Here is a 21,148-nt window from a genome sequence, read left to right on the forward strand (position 1 = left end):
AAATGGGTTCCATTGCATTTTTGATTTTTTTAATCAACAAAATTGCTCAAAATTTTAAGAGCGGTGCATATACAACTTGTTGAAGTTTCAGTACGTCAGTGGATACTATATACAGTGGAAAACAGAGAATACGTTACACATCAGCAATTGTACATTACATGTCATGAAAAAAAAAAAAATGTTATGTAAAATAATTAATTAATGCATTAATGCTTAACTGTTGCGCAATCATACGACGTGGGCCCAAATTAGTGAGCCAAACATATAATTAGTTCCAGTTAAAGAGGTTGTGATCATACCGCTACCGGTTTTAAATTCACTGATGTCTGCCTGCTTGCAGGTCCCCGGACTTTTTCTCAAAAGTTCTCAAAACTTTAAATCAGCAATGGAGAAAAAAGGTTATTTTTGTGAGGAAAAAAAGAGATTTATTTTGTTTTGTTTTGAGGGGTTTTTTTGGTTGAGGCCATTAGCAGAATGCACTTAGTAACTTCTTTCCTTTCAGAATAAAGCGAAGATATATGGCCTTCAATTTTAATCGACTACTGAGGCTTTCATCCAACCGAAGCCTAGGTATCAAGTAAGAACCCCCCCCCCCCCCATAAAATGTTCCATTTATTGTTCGGTGCCACCTCACTGAAATGGTCGTAATGCGCCTTCGAAACAAAAAAGAGACTGTATTTATCATCCATGACTTTTTTTATTAGACCGTCCCTATCCAAAGATGACATCAATCCCCCCCCCCTCACAACCCCACCCCACTCTTCGTCCCGCCCCCTCTGAACAACAACGTACCCGGAACTTTGAACTCCCCAGCAGGTCAAAAAAAAAGAAAAAGGGCACAGCCCCAAATCGAACCGTCCAAAAAAAATGTCCAAATCAATATAAGAGGGGAAAAATCAGATAAGTACATAGCTACATATAAATAGATAAACACATATAAATAGTTTGATACATTATCTTCTTTTGAAAAATGAGATAAATCGTATAATAAACGTTCAATTGGAAATAAACTCTGGCCGTTTGATATATATGGCGAGCACCCCTTGACGTATGTTTACTTTGAATATGACTGAGTCATCTGTGTCATATTATTATGCCTACGCCTTGAATGTTGCGAACTTCGTTGACAGGCGTCTCGGGTTTTTCATTTCTTTGTACACAACTTTTATTTTAAATTATTTTTTTATAGCTGTTTTGTAAAGAAAATCATGTTGCTACGGTGCCTTTTACTTGCTGTTGGTATCCCCACCGTTATATGTAAGTAATTCGTCCCATTTTCTCGCTTCTGATCTTCACAAAAAAACTAATTTTGCTTTCCTGTTGCTCGTTTTTGAATAGCATCCTTTTCGTGAAAATTGTGTTACTCGCTAAACGTCTCCATAGCAGCATAGGGCTTTCGAGTCAACTCGTACCTTGGGCGACTCGTACCTTGGACAACTCGTACCTTGGACAACTCGTACCTTGGACATCTCGTACCTTGGATAACTCGTACCTTGGACAACTCGTACCTTCAATTAAGACGACTCGTACCATCAGAATAAAAAGTAGAGTACATGTACACTGTACGTGCGCGACTTAGTGTGTGGTTCCTTGACTCCCAAACGATACGATTCTTTTCAAGTCAAAGTTAATTTCCTTCTCACAGAACCACATTCAAGATCTAATGGCTTTGCCAGGCAGCATTAGTTTACGCATTGGGCCTGGCGGGCCGGCCTCCGAGGGCGCGAGCAGCGGTCGGTCGTGCGCGGTACCGATGCCGGTGACTCGGAAGCGGCCGGCGGTTTAACAAGTACACCCAAAGTGTCGCTCATCTATTGAAGCGTCGCTCATCTATAGAAGTGTCACTCATCTAGATAGAAGTGTCACTCATCTATTGAATTTTATAGTGGAGAAACTTCAGATGCGGATTTGGTGTGGTTTAATTATGCAATACAGCCTAACCACCGTAACATCCTGTTTCCAGAGCGAGCTTTATTAAACTCTATTAAAACCAACCGACAAAATTTATAAAAATCAAATTTAAACATTTAATGTGTCTAAATAAAGTAATTTCTGCGTTTTCTTGTGAAGTCTAATAACCAAAGTATACAAGAGCAGTCAGTACTTTTAAATGATTCAGTCCTTTCCTAGCTATATAAGTCTGAAAGTCTAAAATGTAAAAAAAAAAATTCACAGTTGGTTTATTCATCAACTGGTTTATTCGAAACATTTACAAATTGGGGGCGGGGGTTTGGCCACTTTTTTCTTCATATATATATATCATCTCAATGATGGTCATTCATTGTAGAAATGATGGTAAGACGTGGATCTTGGATAAAAACATCAGTTCCATAATATTTTCACGTAGCCTAAGTCTCTAAACGTAACTGCAGACTGCATCAATGTCACCGTGCACAGACGTCCATATTGACCGGTCAGCGCGGCGCAAGAACCGTGTCACTTTGCACGGATGCCGCGTGGGCCGGTGCATGCCGCGCACACAGTGCGTGTAAGCTGCCGCGGCCGGCTTCGCGCTAAATAAATTCCTCTTTTTGGGGGCCCGGGGAAAGAGACCCCTTACCAAAAAGAGATTCACCTTTATTTTAATAAGCAGTCCACTTCCAATGAGTTACGGTCCACTTATTTCAGCCTCGGATCATTATCCTGATTGACAGTACGACTTGTCTTACGCGTGATGGTACGAGTCGTCTTAACTGAAGGTACGACTTGCCGAAGGTACGAGTTGTCCAAGGTACGACTCGGTATAATGACGTCGAGTTGAAGGTACGAGTTGTCCAAGGTACGAGTTGCCCAAGGTACGAGATGACCTGTTACCAGCATAGGCATAGTTTCGTTGCTTCGTTTTAACAGGAAGAATTTGGCTATATTACATGATAGTCAAGTAGTATGAGTACTAGGTAGTATGTCCTACGACTATCCTTGCAGCATCAGTTATTTTAAATTTATGTGGTGTACATGTGTTCGAAACTTTCAAGGCGACCCCTTTTTTATTTATTTATTTATTTTATTTATTTTTTATTTATTTCGTTTTATTTTACCTGGGTAGCCCCATCAGTTGTTAAGTTAAATAATGCACCTCATGCAACATTCTTTCCCTGCATTGTGTCTAGAAATAGAATACATTCAACCATGATTCTACAGTTTGACAGTTCAAAATAATGGCAAAAAGTGGACAGTCTTTTGCGTACCCCTTTTTCTCTTTAGTTACACTTACAAGTCAGTTTTGATCGCTCCATAAATGATTATTGTAACCTCTAGCATGAATCATACCTTGCCCTGGTTGTCAAGATTTGCAGTCAGTATTTCGACCAAAACAAATTTAAATTATTCCCCTGCTATTTTTAAGCCTACCTGGGGTTTTTTCTTCTCTTTTTCTAGTTTATGCCGCACAAATCAATGCAGTTTTAGGTAATCAAATGTAGTTTTACAAGTTCCATTCAACATGTTCAAATATCAAAACCCGGCCCGCTTTCCACAAAATTAAGTTAGATGATATTCAACATGGGTTTAACCATTTAGCAAACTATTTAGATGATTCTAAACTGAACACATAAACATGACAAAGTGACTTTTCCTACTTGTATCATTACCAAATGTTTAGCTAGGTAGGCCCTATTTATTATTCCTGTTGTGCCCATTCTTGGAAATCACGCATTCTCGAGAATGGGCGCGCATTCTTAAGAATGAGCGCCCATTCTTAAGAACGAGCACGCGTTCTTAAGAATGAGCGCTCATTCTTAAGATTGGGTGGGAATATCACGTGCACAATTTATGAATTTTGCCCAATCTTAACAAACATTGCACGACATAATTATGTTAAATGAATTGTATAGCGGTTAAAAGGGAAACAATTCATATAAAGAGGAAAGAAAATGTTCTATGCTTCTGTACTCGTATAACTACGATAATTTGAATCATATTAAACCTGTTATTATTGCTTTTCCTGCCTACTTATGGGAAGTTTTGTAATAACGGAGGACTGGGAACGAGTCTGGAAAGTGCTTTGTTTAGGCTAGACAAGTACAAGTCCCTGTATGTATCATATGCGTGCCACGAAAAAAAAACGATGTCCAGAAGCTGCCAAAATTGCTCTTTTGACTAGATAGAATCCAGCTCTGCGACGTTATGGTGGGGTGTGAACAATAAATTGGTGGCAATTTAAATGGGAAATAGCATTAGCACTATGGGATGTCGCAGTATTCATTCTCATTCTTCACATTCTTCATTCTTACGTCCCCCCCCCCCCCTCTTTTATTATCCCAAAAATCTGAATTCTTTCTTATTTATTCTTATTTTTTCCCCCGGTCCCCTCCCCCATAGGCCCAATACGCGTATACTTTTCATATCCACTCTACTTTTCAGCGCCTTGCGTTGCAACAGTATAATTATTAAGAATCAGTGAACGAGGGATTCAGCTAGACTTGCCAAGCGCAGCCGGTGCTCGGCATCGACAAGACCGTTATCTTGTCGCGCATTCTCAAGAATGTGCGCTCAATCTGGAAGAGTTATTTTTTGCCAAGATTGAGCAAGGATCCAGTTGCACATTCCCAAGAATGTGCATACCCATTCTCGAGAATGCGCGATTTTCAAGAATGGGCACAACATTCCCAAAACATGAAGTGTCTTTTCGTATATATCCTATATATAAATAAATTATAAATTGGCAGGATAGAGACTGGCTGTGGATATTTCATTGCTGAAAAAAAATCAGTCGGCAAATTAGAAAAAAAACATTGTGCTCCCTTAACTCAGAGTTTGTTAATATTTGAAAATTCCCACAGATGCTGAACGTCTAGGGAAGTTCATCAAGCATTATGACACGCTAAATTACGATTCCAACACGCTCCATTTGAAGCATGAGAGAGCCAGAAGATCAACTTCAGATGACAGAAGTGTTCATCTGGATTTCACTGCTCATGGAAGGTAAGACTTGCACACAAATCATCAACCCTGGGGAAATTTTGGGAATTTGCCTTGGAACACAACTAAAGGTCTTTCTATTGTATTGAAAATTAATCATTTGAAATACAGCGAGTTCAACTCGAAAGTGGTTTAGATCAGTTTCTGAGGTTACGTAGAACTTCCGCCTCGGCCCAAACCGCGCGCTGCAAGAGCCTTCACTTCGTCCAGTTTGACTAGTTTGCTGCACATGGTCTGGAGCCTTTCCTGGAAAGAATTTCATACCTGGACATCTCTTGACAGCCTGTGCTCAAACCCTATGAGACTGGTCTGAAAATTTTAAGTGTTTTTCAGTAAATGCTTCAATATTTTCTCTGCAAAATTTGACTTCTTAGGACATGTTATCGCTTTCTGATGTCTGATTTGTCACTGAAAGGAAAATGAGTGATGTCTATGTATGGAATTCGTTCCCCTTTCTCCATCACTGTGGTTGACATTGCTGTAGCCCTAGCGGTAAACATGGCAGTCCACTGCGGCCACGCTTGTTGTACCGCATACAAGTATCGTACGTCGACCTTAACAAGTTCAAGCCGGGTATATTTTGACAGTGACCAGACTCAGGCGCTGGATTAATTTTCACGAGATCGATGGCAGATGGGTTCAGACCATAATCTGCGTGTAGCCCACCCTGATATTTTCAGCCTCGCTCCCTGCGAGCGGGTCGCTGACAGATATTTCCAGCCTCGCTCGATGCGTGTTTATCAGACATCCGTTCCGAATACCACAAAACCTTAACGGCGAGATAAAACAGATTCGGTGTAAATTTAAAACCATTCAGACACCGTTTTAGCAGGAAAGTTACACCGAATCAAGTTCAACTAGTGCTATATAAGCGAATTTGAAACAGGGTCTGAAGGTAGCCTTGATTGCTTTTGACTACTAGAATGGCTTTGTGAAATTTGCCAGCCTTTTAAAAACTTTCGTAAAAGTTTTTGTTTTTTATGTTTAGTTTTTTTTTTTTTTATTATTATTATTTTTATATTTGACCTGTTTTTACCGAATACTCGACAAAGTTGTCGCAAAGGACGATCTACTAAAAACTGACTCTATTACAAATGTAGTTCCCTGCATTTTTCTCAAGTAACCTTTAAGTTTATAGCCTGCTCAATTCAGCAGAAAAGTTTGCAAAATGTTTTTTTGTTTTGTTTATTTCACTGGTAAACAAAATCCAATAGAAATTGTTCAAGTGTTAGTATAAGGCCAAATAAAAAAAAAACATGTTTAGCATCCCCGCCCGCTTCCTTTTTGGAGGCCGCCTCCTTTTTTTTCTTCTTTTTTTTTGGGAGAAAAAAAAAAACGGAAAAATGATAAATTTTAAACAGTGACATCATTTTGGCCTTTTTTCTGTTACATCTACCCCATATAAAGCTGGTATGTCATTTCCTGAGACCAAGTGGCGGCCATTTAAAAAAAATAGCTGGCAGCCATCTTGAGAAATAGTCCTTTTTTTTCAAAAAGGCAGGACGCTAAACATATTTTTGTTTTTTTATTGGGCCTAATAGAGCTGAAAAGGAGCTTTCGAGTAGTAAATAGTGTATAATACTGCTAGTGACTAAAAAAAAATCACAAATTGTGGGAACCTGTCTTATTTGGTGTCAGCCCCAGTTATTAAGCGCAATATAACATATCAATATAGACCTGTCACATGTTCATGTACGTGCTCTAGTGCATCACTACAGGATGTACATGTACCACACCCATACTTTGTGCAAAAGCCAGTTAATAAATATGTCTGGCTGTGATTTAATAGGCCAACATACAATCAGTATACATACATCAGCCTGTTGTAACTATATGGAATTGTTGAAAAGGTTTAATCAATACTGCCCTTTGTACTCTTTATTTACTTACGGATTATTGAACAGGATGTATTTTTTGTGTGTATTCATGTACATGGATAAGGCGTACATCTTGTGTTTGGGTTATAAACTGGCTTTACCTTACAATGTGCAAGATGCAACAAGTTTCTACAGGGGTGTAAGCACAAATCTGCAGAACAGAACCTTGTAACATCAACAAAGATTTTTAAAATGACTGTCAGGTTAACACAATGTACTGTACATACATGTACGTGTACATGTAGTACACATACTAACTAACATGTAATTGGGCTTTACATGTCCCAAATCCCACAGAAACACTCTGAAACCTTGTAGTTAATATTGATGAATTTGGAGTTGTTTCCATTTTTCATTGTGAAATACAAGTTTGTAAATAATACACATGTACATCGACTAGGCAAACACAGTTTATAACACTTTAATTTCTGTGTTCTCGCATAAATCTGCTGGTATGTTAATTGAACACTCTGTACGTTTCGTTTATTTACAGTGAACATTGTAAATTCACTTTGAAACCCATTCAGCCAAAAGTTCAGTGATCCCGGAATATAGAAACACTTTGTGTATATGTACAAAGGATGCATCATTGGACACCAAGCTTGGTTCTTTGTCCAGTTTATTTACATGTATGTAAACAGCCATTCACCTACATTATACACAATGTATATAGTATTTCTTAGAAAATTCATTTGGCTACCTACATGTGATATAAACATGTATATGTAAATGTACATGTACATATTAAAGTGTACATGTACATCATTTTCATACTTTTTCAATATTTTTGTCTTGCATTTTGTGCTTGACATGCCCCTTACCCAGTTCCACATCTCCAAATTTTGTGGGGAAAAAAAAAACTTTTACTAGATTCTTACACTTAATTGAACACATCCACAATGTGTTAAATGTTCCCAATCTTGGCTGTTATAATGTGATTCTCATTTGTCAGATTGTCATGGGGAAAAAAGTCGTGCTTCGTATTCACATTGCTCAACAAAATGAACCAAAGCTACTTTAGAACAGTGTTTTTAGTGCTGCCTCACTGTCCCACTATTTGTTTTCTTTTTTTTTAAACAGATTTTACAAAAAAAACCAAATTCTAGCACGTATTTGGCACCTCAAGCTACATGTATGTGCACTTGCTAAAACAGAACGGTATAATGTACAATTGCTGTGTGTGACAGCTGATTTTTTTTTTCTCCTCAGGGATTTCAAGCTTCGGCTTAATCCCGGAGCACCCCACCTGTCTCCCAACCTGATCCTTGAGACAACAGAGGGCGCCAGATACCATCAACCAGACTACCTGTACGTTGGAAATCTCGAAGGTACGCACAGTATGCATTCAGCAGTCTTATTATCCAATCTGCACTGGTTCACTGCAGACTAATTCGCCGACAGCCAGTTTCTGAGGTGGCACTAGGCTCACTCGAGTCGCACTCAGGTAGTACACACGCATTCTGAGCTCCTTCCGCCAATAGGGTCCAAATGCGTCCGCAACTCGTCTTTTAGAATGTGTGTGGCATGCATGCAAACGTGGTCCAACCTCAAAACTGGCTTCAAATTTTGTTCGCCAAATTAGTCCATAGCACACTTATAAAAAAAAATTGCTTTTAAATTCATAATTCCTAGCATACCTCATGTCCACTGTACACGTACACGCTCCAAATTGTTGACAGCCTCCTCTACCACTGCACAAGGATGTAGTAAAGTCCATCACGAGTCCATCACAGGTCCAGTCACAAGTCCAACCACTAGTAGCAGTGGATGAACAACAACAAAGGAATGTCTTAGTCAAAGCTCATTTGAAAAGCTTGTGAGTTGTTTTGGGACTGGAGGACTTGTGATGGACTTGCAGGGACTTGTGATTGACTTGACCACATCCCTGCCTCAGCAAATGCTTGACCGGGCTTGCCAGTGACTGCTGGCCTGGCTGCAGGAGGGGAACAAAATCAACAAGGGCAACCTTAAGTTCCTGTACGGTTTCTGTAACATTCCGTCTCCTCTTCCCCGCAGGTGAACCCGACACCAAGTGCCACGGCTCAATCCTCAAAGGCCTCTTCTCAGGAACCATCTATGCAGACGGCGACACCTACCACGTGGAGCCCGCCCACAGGCACTTTGACACGCCCACAAAGTTCCACTCCATCGTCTACAAGGGCACGGACGTGGAGCCCGCTGGAGGCTGCGGTTTGACCAGCGAGACTATGAGATGGATGAAGAAAGTCCAGGAGTCGGGGGTTGATGAGGAAACAAACGACGTGAATCAGGTCTGTGTCCGTGATTAATTTAATCCTTTGCTCGTTAGTTGTAAAGTTTGACAGTCTGCCACAGATGCCAGTATTCTCTTAGGATGCAAACTGGTGGTGAGATTAAAATTCCGGATCTTTTTTAATTCAGTTAGAATTCCACTATTTGGTTCGATTTTCGAAACTGACCTTAAATCCTTATTTTGTTTGTGCAATGTGCATTTCGAATCAAAATGTTAAGATGTATTTATGTGGGTTTGGCAAAATGACCACTCAAATAGTGACATAAACAGCTACCAGTATTGTTTCCTAGCCACATATGTATCCTGCACCCGCACCATTTCTAATGGTCCCTAGTATTTGTCAAACTGTACTCAAAATTGCCCAGATTTTAGATACATCTTAGCTATAGCCACAGATGTGTCTTTCATACAAAGCTGAACAGCCTGTGTACAAGTTCTTCTGCGAAAGTAACTTAAGAAAGCCTTTTACAGAGTATGCTTATTTTCTTCCTTCACGATATTGTTTCTTCGATGTTTTGGCAGGATTTGGCTCAGCATAATCACGGTCCCAACGAGAACCTGTACTCGGACCCCCAGAGTAGTCGATCGCGATCGCGGCGACAGAGCACCGACAAGAACACCTGTAATCTATACCTGCAGGCAGACCACACGTACTCTGCGTACTTCAACAACGAGGACTCAGAGGTCATTGCCCAGTTCAATAACTTCGTGGCCGCCGTCAATGCCATTTACGGCGACAACAAATTTGGGACTTACATGAACGTTGGGTTCATGGTGGACCGAATCAGGGTAGGGAAAGTTACAAGTTTTGGGATTTTTTTTTTTAATCCCCCATTTGGTGAGAGTAAAGAAAAGTGACTAGGGGAGTCTGATAGGCAACGTGGTACCTGCCTCTACTTCCACCTCTGTGACCCCGGGTTCGATTCCCATCCAGGTGAGATGTGGATTGCACTTTCTGTCCCCACCTTATTCCGTGGGTTTTCTTTGGAATATTTTCCCAGGGTTTTCCTTCACACTCAAAAGCTGAACATTTCTTCATTCTTGCATCGTCTTTCCTGTGCACTTTTAAAGAATCGTTGGTTTTCATTAAAAGAAAGAACAAAACTCACAAAGTAAATAAATATATGAAAATAAATTACACCCTGAAGCAGGATTCAAACCCAAAACCTCATAAATACTATACTGACTCTCTACCATCTGAGTTGTCCAACTCTATGTTGACATACGTCTAATGAATCACTGTCTTTATTCTGGCTTGTTGAATTAATTTCAAAACAACAGTTTTGAATAGGACTTACTAAAAAAAAAAAGGCTTTGTCATCTTTTTCTTAATTACTGAGGTTTTCTTTTATTTACATCAGTTTTTTACCATTGCATCTTTACTGCTGTGCTTTTAATTGCAATTGTTGCTCTTTTTTTCTTGAATTCGGGTACAAGTCTATTTAGTATTCTTCTTGTGATTTATTTTACTGGTTAATTGATTTGTGAATTGTGATATTTTTTTATTTTATAACTACTTTTGTCGTAAAGACACCCTGAAGTTGACTTTAATTTATGATTGCATGATAAATAACTGATCAAATATAATCTAATTTAAATCTGAATGATTGATAACTTTTGTTTTGTTCAACTCAACTCCAGATCAACGGCACTGCCGAGGAGGCTGACAACACCAACCCTTTCCGTTTCAGTAACATCGGTGTGGAGAAATTCCTGGATCTGAATTCCCTGCAGAATCACAACGACTTCTGCCTGGCCTACGTCTTCGCCAACCGTGACTTCAACGATGGCGTCCTGGGCCTTGCCTGGGTCGGATCGCCAGGAAGTGAGTCCAAACTATCTTTTGTTTTCTTTCAAACAATTGGAGACATTCACGATACAGTGTACCGCTAAGCCTTTCTCTCAGAAAGCCAACTTTGCAACTTCACTCTGGTTTTTTTTTACCGAAAGCCAACTTTGCAATTTCACTCATTGTTTATGTAAAACATATAATGTGGCCAGAAGCATTGTAAGTAAAAGCCACCTGTAATACGAAGCAGCTGTGAAACGGAATTTCTGCATGAATTAAATGACATCACAGTTTTGGTCATGAATTTGGAAATTTGTATTAGCACTAAACCCAAAAATGCATCAAAACGCCCTTAAAATGGCCAGATGAAGATTACAAATAAAGTTAAATGGAACATGTACATTTCAAGAATTGCATATAAAAATATCCTTTACATGGCCCCTGTAATCAATATAACTCACAGTCATCTTTACACACACACAAAATTAGAAATTAAAACAACAATAAAGATTAAACAAAACAAATCTTTTAGCACTACATTGTATTACGTTGTGTTTATTCACTGAAGAATCAATATAGCCATAGAGTGCTTGGTTGGTTTTGGGCGCGACAGTGACTGAAGCCAGTTTTAATGTCTATACATTGTGTAGTATTTCACTTTTTCCCATTGCTAAAGCATTATTTACTACATGTATTCCTCCGAATATGTTCTAATGCAAACCACGGAGCTCCATGTTTTTCACACTCCTAATTTCGCTTTACGCAGATGACTTTTCCTCAAAGAAAAAACAAGCTCTAATCAAGTGTCATGTGTTCTTAGAACTAATGGTACAAAAAAACATAATTGAATAAACAATATATTTGCTATCTGTATGTGCAGGAACTGACTGTACATTCTTTTCTAAATTTATCCTTTTTCTGACTTTAAAAACTGTTGAATTTAGAAAGCAGGATTATATTTTGAAATTGTTTCCTTTTCAATGCTCATTGCCTCTGCCATGCCTCAACGAATCTGCATTTGATTTAAGTGCAAATTCCGCTCACGAATTCTTATGCACGTCCACAGCCTACTGTCATGACTGTATCGCTTTAGTGCATTGAATTAGAGCCATGACCTTTGACCTCTATATTGTAGACAGTGTGAATGCAGGCCTAATCAGCCGCACAGCGTGAGTGTCTGATTGAAGTCAATTATTGTCATCGCTAGCTGTCCTTGGCAAATTCCATTTGCATGTATTCAATATCACTGGAGGGCAGAAAATCAGCCTCATTGTGTCTGTGACATGTAAATAATTGTACAGTAAAATAGTGGGATTGGTTTGAAGAATAATATTGTTACATGTTCATTGCTAATGCGATTAATGTATCTGATTTATATGTTGTACATGTACATGTTAATAGTAATAATTGCACTGCTGAAAATAATTTTCTTTTTTTGAGGAACTGTTTCCTTGTCTAAGACAAACAATTGTTCCTGAAATAAGATTTTTTTTCTAATTTCAAGAATACCATTTTTACTATTTGTATAATCATGTAGTACATGTATGATATCCAGTCTTTTTTTTGGGGGGGGGGGCTGTTTTATTTCAATTAGTCCTATTTTCTTTCCAAATTCAAATACTTTCATGTTAAATAAAACAGGCATTTTTTTACACAAATTAGATATTTTGAAGTCCTTGGTCAAAGATTTTTTTTAAGGTGTTAACTATTCCAGATATGATGTTTGCACAGAAGAAAGTCTTAACTTTGCACTATACACCTAACTCTCTAGAGACATACATTTCTGAGAAAAGATGATGATTAATTAAACAAGCCTCTTAAAGGGAATGTACATCATTGGCTTTTGCTGTAATTTTCAGAAATGGAGTATTTGAGGGGTTAGTATAATATATCAAATATTGTTACACTGACATGTTTGAAGTTTTATGTTCGAAAATGCGGGAAAAACCAAGAAAAACTAAATTGTTCAAGTAGTCTGGTTCCCTGACTCCACTAAAGATGAAATGGATCAATTTATAGTTGCCAGAAAATTGTAAGGTAAGGGAACCAGTCTAGCTGGCCTGCACCCGTTCATAAAAAAGGAACCAATACCAAACAAAATTTGGACTGAAAAAAGGTAAATTTGGAGCAGTAATTGAAATATAGTTAGGTTTTTCCAACGGTGGTCGGCCGACCACCGTTGGAAATGTATACAAAAATACCATTTTCTTGAAAATGACTTCACACCAGGTGCCATAAGTTTACAGGATGCTTTAGACTGTCATTTACCAACATCCTAGTAAGGTATTTCTTAAAAACTTGGTAGTTTTATTTTTCGATGTTTGCAAATGTTGTATATTCCCTTTAACCGCATACCAAGCTTCTATCAGAGATTCTGAAACTACATACTTTTTCGAGAAAGTTGTCACAAATGGCCATGTACTGTTGATGCATCCATGGAGGCTACATATGTCATCCACAAGACACTGGGCTTTACCCTTCACCAACGTATTTTATAAACACTGATTGGGAGAAAAAATGTCATGCATGTCAATCAGGACAGGCAACACCCTCTGTGCTTCTGAAATCTTATTGGTTGCCATTGCCTGCTGCTTACTAGTGCAGACGCCTTACCACTCGACCACCAAGGTTGCTGGGGTCAGCTGGCTGTTTGGAATCTGGTAATAGCAGGGGTATCGCAACCAAACTATCCATAAGATGGACTTTGCGGATATTTATGACGTAAAGTCCATGTTACAAATACATGTAACAACACACTGATCTATCTTACACCACATGCACTGCCCAAATCATGTTAGGTTGATCTCAATATTGCTTTGTATTTGTCTTGTTTTTCAGGTACGTCAGGTGGAATCTGCGAGAGATACAAGCTGTTCAGCAGTGGTTACCAGAGTCTGAACACCGGCATCGTCACCGTCAAGAACTACGGTTCCCAGGTCCCTACTAAAGTCACGGAAATCACCTTCGCTCACGAGATCGGTCACAACTTTGGATCGCCTGTAAGAGTCTTATTATTTGAACTAAAACTTCAGAAAGGCCTGATGTTCTGGCAGTTAAGTTTACACTAGTATTAGAAAATGACACAAGTCAATCATAAAGCAGTACTCCAGACCTGCCATTGCAGGGAAGGTGCCCATCTTATGAAGCGACTTTTTTTCTCTTCCCGATTTGTTTCACCTGTCCAGCATGACTACCCTGCGACTTGTAGACCCGGTGACAGCTCCGCCACCCGTAGTCAAGGCAACTACATCATGTATCCCAGTGCCACCTCGGGCGACAAACCCAACAACAAGCAGTTCTCGGACTGCAGCGTCAATAACATGTCCCTGGTCGTGAATGCCAAGGCCAGCAAATGCTTCGTCTGTAAGTCGGCTAAAAACCGCGTCGGAATTACTCGGCTACGGCTTGTGTTCACACATGCATCTATGGGAATCCGCTAAAGCCACTTTCATGGATTCATGTGTTTTTGCCAACCGTAGTTGAGCAATTCGGATGCGGCCTAATCGTCAAGATGATGATCAAGAGAAAATGTGACCTGTTCTGTCAAAAGCAGACGCTTCTGGGCAGAGGTTGAAATTGAGATAGGGCCAAAAAACGCTGTGGGAGTGATTTTTATCGATTTTCAAATTTTTGCATATTTGTAATCCTGAACATGTCTAAACTATATTATAAAAGTTTGAAACCCTAATTTGAACTCTACAAATACTATTTTTGATGATTTTGATAAGGTATAGCAGTTAAAGAAATAACTGTTTTGTGACGTTCGTGGCCATTTTCTCCGTTTTCTACTTTTCGACACAATGAACTTCAAAATAGCATAACTCTGCCCAGGAATGACCGGTTTCAAAAATTAAACCACCTATTAAAAGGAAAAAGAACATATGTTAACAAGATGTAAAAATATCATTTTCGACCTTATGCCCAGAAAAGTCTGATTTTGACAGAACAGGTCACAAATAATGATGAATTCAACAATGTCCGTGAGAATTGTCTTCCAGGGCACAGTACATTCAGAACAAACATGAACTTTGGTATTGACAGACACTTTAAGGCACCACTGCCAGTATGAGTAGCAGTGTAAGTTGCAGAGAGCCCATCGCAAGTCCTCAGGAGTCCCCACAAGTCCATCACAAGACCTCCAGTCTCAAGTCAAGTCACAAGCTATTCAGATGAACTGTGCCAAAAGCATCGTTCACCCCGTGTTACTTGTAACAGGACTTTATAACTTTTGATGGGACCAAGATGGACTTGTGATGGACTCGAATCCAGCACTGGTGAGTTGTCCTCACGGTGCATCATCCACAGTTCCAATACTGAATCAGTAAGGGTCGTTAAGACGCAATTCAAGTTTGGCTTTGGCCCTAACCCGTCGCCCACCTTGTCTTCGTTACAGCCTCTGACCGACCAGTGTGCGGCAACCACATCCTGAACGTGGACGAAGAATGCGATTGCGGTTATGACGACCAGTGCACGGATAAATGCTGCAACGCCCGTCAGTCAGACAAATCTATGAGCGAGGACGTCAACGCTTGCAAACTGGCATTTGTCAATGGTGTCAAGGCCAAATGCAGGTAGGTGACCTGTAATGAGGCTGAATCTGACCTTTTAGTGTCAAAGGTCATTTAAGGCATGTTTCACTCGTTGGACATCTTTAGTGGTAAAAAGGGGGCGTGTCCCTGTCGGTGGGTGGACACTGGGACAATTATGTCGTAATCATTTGCAGAAATAGACTGGAGACTGGTCATCATGTATGTGTATGCATATCAGGACAGGCAACACCTTCTCTACTGAAATCTTATTGGTTGCTAGGGGCTCCGTGCACAAGTACCCCCTCAAGGGTAAGAAATGGAGTGTTGGGGGAAGAGACATTCCAAGGGCATTGCCGACAGTGCGCGACACTCGTGTGAAGGCACTGTGACTTTTTGCACATTCAGAGTAAACTCAATCGTGCATACTTCATGCTAAACGCACTAACAGAACGCACCCTCTCTTGTTCACACACTGAGCCCATACACCTGTTCATGAGACCTTACATGCACCTGTGCATAATTATTTGTTCCGATGCCCATTTTGTATTGTGTTGCTTCACTCGGCAGCAAATCCCAAGGACCCTGCTGTGATGGAGACACCTGTGATTACACGGCTGTGAATGCCAAGACTTGCAAGCCGGTTACCGACTGTAGTCAGGAGTCTAAATGCAAATATCCTTTTTGAAGCGTGTAGTTGATGTCAACCCTGACCCGTTAGGCAGTGTCGGGTGTTGAGTCCATCACATGTCCTCACAAGATCATCGCCAGTCAATTACATATCATTTGATCCGACATCAATAATATTTGTGTATTTATAAAGCACACGCATCCACCAGTATTGGTACTCAAGGCGCTACATCATTATTACCCTGCTCATTGGGCCAATGAAACATTCCAAAGACAATCTCAGCTCCCTGGGGAGTAAAGCGTTCGAGCCGCCATTTCGGCGCAAAGCAGTTAAAATCAATCACAATAACCATCTCTGCCCTCACAGCTACCCATTTACTCCTGGGTGGGGAAAAGCAATGAGTGACAAAATGCCTTGCCCAAGGGCACACGCACCACAACCCCAGGCTGGACTCAATAATAAGCGCACTTTATTATTCCGTACACGGCATTATTTTTACTCGATACGACACCACACAGATAACACATCCTGGTTTCTGAAGATTTTTCAACAAAGAAGACTAAAGCACCCAATAATATTTGTATACTTGTTGATCACACAAAAGAACAAAAATGTCCTTTTTGTGTGTGTGTTTTTGTTTCATTGTACTTTGTATGATGTGGTTGTTAAATGATGCCCTTTTTTATTGGATACTTTCTTTAACTTCCTTTGTACTGGAATAAGTGCCACTTGCCCAGAACCTGTCCACAAGGAAAATCTGACTCTCTGCAATAGCAACAAACAGGTCTGCCGAAGTGGGGTAAGTTTTGGCATTTACAGTTAAAAAAAAAAAAAAATTGCAATAAGTATGATGTATCGTCGGCCAACAAACGGCTTAAGCTACATGCATAAATTCCCAGTAATGAAATATCAGGCATTTATGAAATCTAGACTTCAGCTCCAGGCTCATCAGGCATTTATGAAATCTAGACTTTAGCTCCAGGCTCATCAGGCATTTATGAAATCTAGACTTCAACTCCAGGCTCTTCAGGCATTTATGAAATCTAGACTTCAGCTCCAGGCTCATCAGACATTTATGAAATCTAGACTTCAGCTCCAGGCTCCGGCTCCTAGACTTTTGTTCTCAGACTTGACAAACTCCATTGCTATACAAATCCATTCTCCATTCTTATTTTACAACTTTGAACTATTGGCTGCCAGAGACAATAATTCCGTTCTAGTGAGGTAGGCTGATTCCCACCCCACAATCGGTATCAATAATGTATGGACTGGGAGCCAGTCTGCTCAAAAGCAGATCTGTTTGTGCCCAAAACAAAACAAAACAAAACTTTTTTCAGAGTGATGCAGACTTCCAAAAAAAGGGGGAGGGAAAGAGTTTTTGGTTAGAAAAGAAGTATGCAATTTGAACATTTATCAAGAAAATAAATTGAATGTGTTGAAGACCATGGGGAACACAACTACAAAGAAAATGTATTTTTATTGATTTAAACGTAGCTGGATCCTTATGAGTCTTATGTTGTAGACAAAGCCGACAAGTTAGACAATCTCCTGAGTAACAGGTTTAGAGTTCTCAACTAACACCCAAAAGTGTCCATAACCATTGTGGGGAAATATTTATAAGGTGAGAGCAAAGCCATGTCCGACAGTGCATGGCTACGGCTTGCGATTACACATGCACCTATAGAAGCGGCTGCAGCCACTTTCCATTGACATGTGTATTAGTGCCAGTCATAGCTAGTGAATTCAGGCAACGGCTTATGTCACATATTGTGTGTTTGAATCCTGAAGGAATGCAGCGGTTCCATATGTGAGAGGTTTGGCCTGACTGAGTGTTACTGCATAACCCTAGACGGAGAGCCGGACCATTCATGCCATTTATGCTGTCAGGAAGGAAGTGAGTCCCTCTTTAAGCCATTGGCACCTGTACCACATTGTATTACATTGTATTACATTGTATTACATTGTATTACATTGTATTACATTGTATTATGTTGTATTACATTGTATTTATTTCCTGAAGGATCCATAAAACCATATAGAGTGCTCGGGCAGTTTTGGTGGCGCAATGAGTGATAGGCAGGATGCATTTAGGTGGTGTAGGGATTAATTAATTAAAACCCTTCCTCTCTGGCTGGCAAATTTAGCTACGCCATCACAGCAGTCCAAATCAATCAAGTGACTGTTTTTAGCAGTTAAGAATTCCCGTGTTAATTTGATTTAGCCACGCTTTGACTGGAGGTGATTGATAGTCCAGCCCTACCTCTGTTGTCTGTTGATGGAATTTGTCTAGTCACAGTGTTTATACAAGTTTAACGGACAATCTTTCAATATAGACACTAAAGATCAAATTTGTTATGTATGTAATTCAAATCTCTGACGTTATTTAAATCGGCAAGACTTTGGAAAGCCAGCCTGAAACCTGTGTTATTTTCTGCCAAACGACCCACAATCTTTCAAGAGCTTCATCAACAAGCTGGATCTCATAAATCACTCTCCTAGTCGCACTTCCTTTGTCAAGAGTCCTCTTGGACCAGAGCTGCTCCCTGCCTTTTCTTGGGATTATCTACTGAAAGAAGACTCTTCGCACCACTCCACACTCTCCTAACTCCCTGCAAGCTTTAAATATTGATTACCATTCATTCTGTAAAATTCCCCCTGCCCCAATTTATTTTAATTTGTAGATGATGAAAATACATGCAAGAGTAGTATGAACATCGGTGTCATGGATAATTTCACTGCCACCTTCGGTGAGATCCCCCCAGGCAGCGACTTGACCGACAAGGTCTTGTATCAAGTACCGGGCGCACCCTGTAACCAGTTGCAGGGGTACTGCGACGTCTTCTACAAGTGTCGCAATGTGGACTCCAACGGCCCCCTGTCCAGGCTCCGAGATGCCATCCTGAACCCTCAACTCTACAAGGATATCGCAGAATGGCTCAAGGTATGAAATCCCAGTATACACAAAAAATGACCAGTTGTGAAAGCATTGTGGGTGGGGGATGGACTACGTGTGTCAGGAGCTTAAACCTAGGTGTGCCGAAACATTGACAAGATTTGGAGAATGTCAGCATTAGGGCTGGATATCTCAGGTAGAGGACCGATAATTAGTTCCGGTGGTCATGGGATCGCATCCTGCCCAAGTCGACCTAATGTTTGTCCGAAGCAACATAACTTGTAAATGCTGAGACATTGTCAGATTTGGAGACTGCCAACATTAGAGCAAGATATCCCAATCTGTAGAGCTCCAGTAAATAAGCGTGTTTCTGTGGTCATGGGTTCGAATCCTTCCCCAGTCAACCTTATCTTAGTCAGGAACCAAAACGTGTATTTTGGAAACTGCCAACAGAAGGGCATGATAACTCAGTTGGTAGAGTACCAGTAATGTTTTCCGGTGGTCATTGGTTCAAATCCTGCCCCAGTCAATGTAATCTTAGTCAGGAGCCATAACCTTGTATTTGCCAAGACATTGACAAATTTTGAAACTGCCAACATTAGGGCTGGATATCTCAGGTAGAGGACCGGTAATGTGTTCTCAGTGGTTGCAGGTTCAACTCCAACCTAATGTTTGCCTTTTGATTGGTTCTCCTTTCAGGTCAACTGGTGGGCGGCTGTCCTGATTGGCCTAGCTGTCATCCTCTTCATGGCTATATTCATCAAGATTTGCAGCGTGCACACCCCAAGCAGTAACCCTAAGCTGCCCAAGCATCGCCAGCTGACCCTGCCGAGGCGACCCAATTCACGCCAGCGGGGCGGCGGTCGCCCCATCGAGATGGCTTAGCCTGTCTGTTATTGGAGGGCTCAATAAGGTTTGGAAGTGTGAACTTGTGTTGTTCCCCTCATAGCGAAGAGAGCACAGTAAAATGCTTAATGGTATGTTAAAGTTGCATTCCCCGTGCTATTTTTCGAGATTCATCCCGAAAAATATATTCATTTTCTAAATTTCTATCAATACAGAGGTTATTTACTTTGAATGAGACATCAACCAAACGAATCCGACCATGTTTAGTGATTACTTCGCAATTTCAAATTATTGGCTGCCAGACAATAATTCTATTCTCACGAAATAGACTGGTTCCTGCCCCACAATCAGTATCGATAATGTACAGATCGGGAGCCAGTCTGCTCGCAGAGCAGATCTGTTTGTGTCCAAAACAAAAAGCTTTCTCTTTAAAGGGTTGCAGATGTTCATAGTAGAATTTGTTTTATTTGTTGAAGAGCAAAGGGAATGCAACTTTAATTACAACTGTTACTTCTTCAATTTGTTTTAATCCACAAGTTCAAGATTTGGATAAATTTGAAGGTGATTCTTACATTCATACAGTCTCACATATCCCGGGAGAATTCTTGGTATCATTTCACATTGGCAGATATTGGGCTGAAAAAATGAAATTAAAGATTTAAATGCGAAGATTAGTCAATAGTTTAAATATTGTGGAAGTAAACGAGGCAAGGTAACGATCAAATATTGCGCAGCATGACAAAAAATGGTTAATTACCCTAACTCCATAAAGTATATGAGAAATATTCAAATTTGAAGGATTCAGGAAGGATTCAGAACTTACTTTTCCAGTTTCATCACAGAAACATTGTTTTGAGGATACAACTTTCTAAATTATGCCTTGTTATTTCTAGAGTCTGAGCGTTTGTTGTCACTTTTTGTCAATGTGGGATTTTTGTGTATCAAAGTGTCAGGTGATTCTGGTCGTTTTATTGGTCAGTTGATGACTTGTGAAAGACAGAAATTTTCTTAAATGTGCTTGTTGCAAAAATTTTCAAAAAGACTGCATGGGTTTTGAATGTAAAGTATCAATCAATCTTTTAAAATGAATATCAGAAGAATTATGTAATTGGAATAACAAAATGATCCATGGAACGATTCCCTTGAGAATACAGCTTTACAAACATTTCATATTTTTTTATATACATGTGTGTTGCAAATAGAAATCATCTTCACCCAAAGAGGAGGGGGAAAAATCGTTTGCATGCCCACCAAAAGTGAAACGACTTACTAAAAAGCTTTGTTTTTTCCTTGTTTAATTAGGATTGATTGAATTTTTGGGAAGATTTTTTTTTGGGGGGGGGGGTTTGGGGGGTATTTTTTTTGATTGATGAATTGGTCTTTTTACACACATA

The 21,148-nt window shown here is 40.0% G+C and overlaps 1 protein-coding gene across 1 annotated transcript; it reads left to right on the plus strand.

Moving 5' to 3' along the window:
* The first annotated feature begins 1,069 nt into the window (after positions 1-1,069).
* On the plus strand, positions 1,070-21,021 carry LOC119729649 (disintegrin and metalloproteinase domain-containing protein 10-like). The gene is made up of 14 exons (XM_038202312.1): positions 1,070-1,257; positions 4,782-4,923; positions 8,007-8,125; positions 8,814-9,067; positions 9,592-9,858; positions 10,711-10,894; positions 13,697-13,857; positions 14,044-14,221; positions 15,252-15,429; positions 15,955-16,059; positions 16,730-16,814; positions 17,804-17,909; positions 18,697-18,956; positions 19,608-21,021. The coding sequence occupies exons 1-14, from the start codon at positions 1,209-1,211 to the stop codon at positions 19,791-19,793; spliced, it is 2,274 nt and encodes a 757-aa protein (XP_038058240.1). The 5' UTR covers positions 1,070-1,208; the 3' UTR covers positions 19,794-21,021.
* Positions 21,022-21,148: the final 127 nt, after the last annotated feature.

Source organism: Patiria miniata, unplaced genomic scaffold (assembly GCF_015706575.1).
Source record: "Patiria miniata isolate m_02_andy unplaced genomic scaffold, ASM1570657v1 HiC_scaffold_21, whole genome shotgun sequence".
Classification (NCBI taxonomy): Eukaryota; Metazoa; Echinodermata; class Asteroidea; order Valvatida; family Asterinidae; genus Patiria; species Patiria miniata.